The sequence below is a fragment of the Gobio gobio genome (genome assembly GCF_949357685.1).
Source record: "Gobio gobio genome assembly, chromosome: 5".
In the NCBI taxonomy this organism is placed as follows: Eukaryota; Metazoa; Chordata; class Actinopteri; order Cypriniformes; family Gobionidae; genus Gobio; species Gobio gobio.
In genome coordinates this window covers 3717208-3723436 of record NC_137101.1, presented here as the reverse complement: position 1 = coordinate 3723436, position 6229 = coordinate 3717208, and the positions used below count along the sequence as shown (strand labels likewise).

Sequence of the window (6229 nt, the reverse complement as noted above, 5' to 3'; positions counted from 1 at the left end):
AATGGTTGGGTTTGTCCATATTTGAGCCGAACATGGGTTGAAACGTTTCTCTGTTCATGTGTTATGAGTGACCATAAAACAATGGATTAGGCCGCCTAAAAGGCACATGCAGTCGAGTGAGAGTGAATGTGACTCTCTAATGTGTTTTCTCCTCCAGCAACACCTTCCACCAAGACGACGTACGTCAGCTACAGCAATCACGCCATCTGAAGAGGGACACTCTCTGTGGGCGGAGCTGAGGGCGGGGCCCTGTCCGGAGCAGGACGTCTGTCATGTGACATGTGCTGACAGGCAAATGGACCTGAAACGGGCATCTGAGCATGAGATTTTTATATCGTTCTGCATCAATCTAAAACCTGCAGCATCCTGGGAGACGAACGGACATACGGGACCTTCCAGTGAGACTGCTATCCTGCGTTAAAGAGCTACCGATCCTGCCATGAACACACGTGAACACGCACACACTCACAAAACTGAAGGTGCAGGCTTGCAGTCATACGAAACGAACAAAAAAAATAACTTTCCATTTAACATTCTGCAGATGGAAACATTCACGGTAAACTTTGGAAATGTGGATGTAAAAAAAAAAAAAAGAGAAAATATATGAAAACTACCAGAGTCAAACTATGTTTGTTGTTATTGTATTTTTGTGGTTGTGCAGATTTTTTCATTCTTGTCCCACTTTGTCAGAAACCTGCATTCTGAGATGACGTGTCTTGTATTGGCTGACTGAACCGTAACCGCGGGGTTGTGAAGCTGTAAAATGCCATGGTTGAAGCATGCTAGTTTTTATACCAAAAAAAAGAAGATTTATTTATAATAAAGGAATGTTTTGCAAATGTGTAGCGTTGTTAGATGCGTATTTGACAGTGAGATTTGTTTCTCAGTTCTCTCATTCATATTCAATCGCCTCCACAGTCCAAAAATATGTTGCGCACAAAACTCAAACTCTGTTTTCCAGCTCTCTATCCCATGTAAACCCAATTTGATTGGGGATTTTTCAGGTTCATTATGTCTCAGTCACCACAGAAAAAAGGTTTAGCATGTGCAAGACACCGTCATACAATGAAAATATCAGGAAACTGTTAAAAATACAATATTTTCTGGTCCTTTTGCACATGCAATTGACCGTTCGCAAAGACCCGCCCCCTTTAGTTACAGTTGCTATGTCCGACCAGCCGCGCTCTCGCACCACACACATGTTGGCTGAATCCGAAATCGCCCCCTAAACCCTCAATCACTATTCCCTACTTTAGTCCACTAATACAGCTCACTTGAAAACGAGTGAGTGAATTGGGACAGCCGCTGTGTGTACACTCGTTATTCCGGTGCAATGTGGGATTCAATGAGTGCACTCAATAACGTCCACTATGGTTTCAGACAACACTACAAATGGCTGTCCCTTCAAATAGTGCCCTATTTAAAGCTACACTGTGTGATATTTTCCCCCATCTAGTGGTGAAAATATATATGACCATCCAGTGAATTTTAGTTTCTGTTCCTCTCAATTCCGATTTCGTTTTTACTCCTACGGTGGCCGATTTAGTCCAAGATTAATATGGCTTCCAGTTTGACCTCGTCCACATTCGACACGGTGCCATCGTGTTTTAAAACACGAAAGGCGAAGCTTGAATTTATGGGTATGTCCCTCTTTGGCTAATGTACTTTCAAGATGGAGGGGCAACATGGCGACCCGCATTCAAACTCCTTACCCGTATGTATTTTCAATGGCATATTATAAACTTACGAGAATACTTTATTACTTGAAAGAAGTAAATATACATTAATGAGCACATATATTTTTGAAAGAACTAAGTGTTTTTAGCTAAGAATAAACTAAAAAGGTTACACAGTGTAGCTTTAAGGGTATAAGGGGCCGATTTCGGATTCAGACGTTTTCACACAGTGAAAAACACATCACAGAGCAAAGAGGATACTGACAACGCACTGACAGACAGTACAGAGCAGGTTACTTTTAATATGAAACAAAGTCTCAACTCTAAAATGTTGTCATTTTTTAAAGAAATGTAAACAGTAAATACCGTTTTGTGGCTCTTTAATGTGTGGTGACAGGTTGCTGTAGCGCCTCAGTTAACACTGCTCGTGAACCGATCATCTCTTCCGTCTAGTTAAAGGGTAACTTCAGTGATTTTAGCATTAAGCTTTGTATCAGTAGAAACCCGGTAGTATATTTGTTTTGTGGTACTTTCCCCCCTTATGTCCCCCTGAGACGAGATAATTATGTATCTTCTTTCCATAAAAATTCCTCCGATGACGCAAATATCGTAATTTTGCGTCATCTGAGGAGTTTTTGGCCAGAGGCTAAAAACTACAGCCAGTAGAGGGAGCTGTTCCGCGTGTTTTCAACCCGCCCACAGGGGAGAGATCTCACGCACAGAATGTAAATGCGTACGGCTCGGCCTCGGGCATTCATAACGGAGCGGTGCAGAGCAAAGTGAGTGTTTCAACTTTCAATGAATTCCTGTGAAAGTTTAGCTTCCATATGCGTTCAGAAAACGCGCCAGACTGGACACGCGCTGAGAATGACAGCCGCGCTTACCTTAGCTCTGCTCAGCTCTTACTTCCCTCTCGCGATGAATGAAATCTGACTCCTGCTGTGTTTGTCCTGTGACTTTCGTTCGGCTCACTCACACTTTATTGAAAAGACACGTTCAGTTTTTAATTGAAGTGTTTATTCTCTAACTGAACGAAATTATTGTATTATTATGAAGATCAAATTGACGTTGGAGGCGGTGTAGGGAGTGGCCTCGTAGGGCAGCGAACCAAGTGCATTCTTGTTGTTAAGTTGTTATTTTCTGTCTTTTCTCTATCTAGAAGGTGAATTCCTATAAATTGGTTTTACGTGACTGGAATGGAAATTCACGGGCCAAATAATGCGGGATCAACATTAAAATCGAAATAGCCTTAAGACTTAAACATTATACATGTAACCATGTGATAAGATCACTTGGTAATCTTGTTTATCTTGTTACTAGCTACAGTATATGCTGGTCATGTAAAGTTCATTAAACCCAGTAACTTTTGCATACGCTCTTTAAAATAAAAGATCCAAAATGGGGTTTCGCAACGAGAAGAACCTTCTCTCCTTCTCCAAAGAAACTTTAAGTGAACATTTCTTTTAAAAAAAAGAACTTTTTTTCTTAGTGTGAAGAATGTTTTAATAATCTAAAGAAGCTTTGGTGCAGTGGAAAGATGTTAAAGGTTCTATCATCGATGCCAATAAAGAACATTTATTTTTAATGAACTCAGCAATGCATTTACATTGAGAAAAATCCCCCTAAAAAGAATTACATTGGATATGCATCAATTTTACAGCTAAAAACCTCTTTATATAATATGAGGCAGGGCCCCCCCAATAACTGGAAATGGCCAAATTGCCCCCCCCAATATTTGAAATTCTTGCACTTCTCTACTGCACTCCATTTTGCAGCGCTCTTTATGTCATTAGGATGATAAAAAGATTTAAAAGTTACATTTTTATTCTGGTCTGCCTCAGCGGCCTAACAGTACTCGTCAATGTCAAAATGACTGGGATGGCCAATCCAATCAAAGTAGGGGAGGCTTATTGTTCAAAGAAGAAGACACAGTGCTGGTGAATTCCAGCACAGAGCGCCAGTTTAACATTGAAAGAGAGTGAGGTAAGAGGCAAAACATGCAATACATGTCAACTGTTTGGCGATAGATATGTGTAGGTCAGTGGCTGGAGCCATCTATGGACGCTGGTCAGAGATGTCATTAAACCGGCAAGAGGTCATAACATGCAATCAGTCCAAAAAGGCAAACAAGGCAGGAGAGATAGGCAAACGGGTAATCTATGGAACCGGCACAAAATCCAAAACCAAGAGACATGAAACCAGGGAGAATGCTCAGAAATGCAGAATAGACAAACAAGACTTTGCAGTGAATGACAGAGTGAACATGGTTTATATAGGCTGGGGCAATGAGGTGGTGAGACACAGGCGCAAACAATGAGTGATGATGAGTCCGGGCAAAGGATTATGGGTAATGTAGTCTTTGATGGAATGACAGTCCGGGTTGGAGTGCCCTCTGGTGGTGATCACAGGCACTCACACTGGTGAATTGTGACAATATGTTAAACGACCGACAGTAACATCCAGGGATGCAAACTACTCAAAAATGCCAAAATATGCATTTACATGATTAATTAAATTCCTACCTGAGTGTGACAAGACAAGAAACATTTTACGTTTTCAATGCAAATTACATTTTAATGCAAATATTATTTGCAAATGGTTCAAATTGATTATTCCCCAACTAGAATTAGACCTAGAATTTCGTTCTCTGTTATATTTCTTTATGCTTTATAAAAAATACTGGTCCCTCCCCAATGTTCAAGACATGGTTACGGCCTTGATATGAGCTTAACATTTCTGCTATTAAACCATCTGGAATGCCATATGCCACTAGAGGCTTTTGCATCGGGTAGTTATAGGAACTAGTCACCAGGGCTGTCCCCAAAAAACTACATTTCCCGATTTTTCTGATTGTATTCGCAACACTGGTAGGAACATAAGCCGGCAGACATCATTTAAACGGGGCATTCAACAACTGGAGGATGGAGGACGCCGTGATTGAGAAGTGCCTGGACTTCAGGGTCGGTCCATCTATCAGGTTTGTGGAGTTAGTGTAGTAAGTACATGTGAATGTGTTTCGTATGGCTTTTGTTCCAATAAACATACACTTACATCACTGGTATTTCCTGTTTTACTGCGTTAGACACTACTCTGAAGTAGGAGCTAGTGAACCGAACTACAGCCTTAGTCCCCCAAAAGGCTTTCCTATAACTACAATCATTCCCAGTTCCTGCTATGTGAACACATCAAAATGCATACTTCCACCAATAGTTATAGGAACTATGAAACGTTCCTCCGGTGCAAAAGCCCCTATAGATCTACTTAACTGGGTTGATTATGGAATGATAATCCTAAAAAGGGTTTTCCATAACTCTTTATGGAATTAATGCCAAGGGATTACAATGGAAAGCATCAATTTTACAGCTAAAATAACTCTCTCTATACACAACATGAGCTTCACGTTTCTGCTATTAAACTTTCTGGAATGCCGTGCGCCATCAATGTCCTCAACTTGATCAAATTACTGGGCTGATTATGAAATAATGATCTTGGAAAGGGTTTGTTGTTAAAGTTTTCTGTCCTTGCCCCACTTATCCAGCGCTTTGATTAGTACTGAGATTGTGTCTCCAGGTGCTGGTCTGTGTCTGCGTATACATATCCAGCCGCGAGGACATGTTCTGTGTGAGACGACCTTGGCTGACAGCACAGCGCCTTTGGCACGACCACCTCCTGCTTCTGTGGAATGATATGGCAGGTGTTGAGTGAAACTCGAGGCTGTCGGTTTGCGGACGCGTGCCGCTCCCGAAGCACTAATCCCTGCTATCTCCACCAAGCTAATTCAATTACTTTGCCCCCCGTACAAACGAGATTCAGAGAACATCCAATCTCATGTCTCTCACCTCTTCTGTCTGCCTCGCTTGCACTCAGATATGTCAGTCAGGAAGTACAGAGGCAGATGTCGTCTCGGGTAAGACCAGAATCAACAAACTCGTCTTTTGGAGGGATGCGGTTGCCATGGCAGCCAAACAACTGTTGTGTCTTTAGACCTTGATTTACTCTGGGGTTTTTTCTAAGGCCGGTTTCACACTTGATTTGACTGCTTGATCTGAAAAAGACATACTTTGATAACAAAAAGGATTCAATCGATATCTGGATCTTAATATTTTGTTAATATTTTACAGAGCACCTAAAGGGACACGATGAGGGAAATATGAGACGGGAACCCTTTTTAAATGTAAAAAAAAGTCTCTGATGTCCTCAGAGTGTGTATGTTAAGTTTTAGCTCAAAATACCCCACAGATAATTTTTTATAGCATGTTAAGATTTGAGGGCGAGCAAAAACACACACCGTTTTTGTGTGTGTCCCTTTAAATGCAAATGAGCTGCTGCTCCACGCCCCCTTTCTAGAAGAGGGCGGAGCTTCACAAGCTCATGTTAGCAGCTCCGATTACCTCACGCAGACACACTGAAATGTCAGAAACTGTTCAGTCTTTTATGATCAAACCGGAGTCGGACAATGATGGAAAGACTCAAGAAGAAGAGACAACATGTAGAATGAGACAGGACGTTTCTGAAGGGTTAGTTGATGAATTTATTGATTATTGATTAGCATA

General features: G+C 41.4%; 1 protein-coding gene across 1 annotated transcript in view; it reads left to right on the top strand.

Annotated features, from left to right (window-relative positions):
* The window catches only part of grm8a (glutamate receptor, metabotropic 8a), a gene marked incomplete at its 5' end in the record, with an annotated part of 120391 nt that extends 119595 nt beyond the window's left edge, over positions 1-796 (top strand). Inside the window, one exon of the mRNA XM_079818366.1 lies at positions 158-796. Within this exon, the coding sequence (XP_079674492.1) occupies positions 158-210 (53 nt within the window). The 3' untranslated portion in view covers positions 211-796. The remainder of the gene's footprint in view (positions 1-157) is intronic.
* Between the last annotated feature and the right edge of the window lie 5433 nt (positions 797-6229).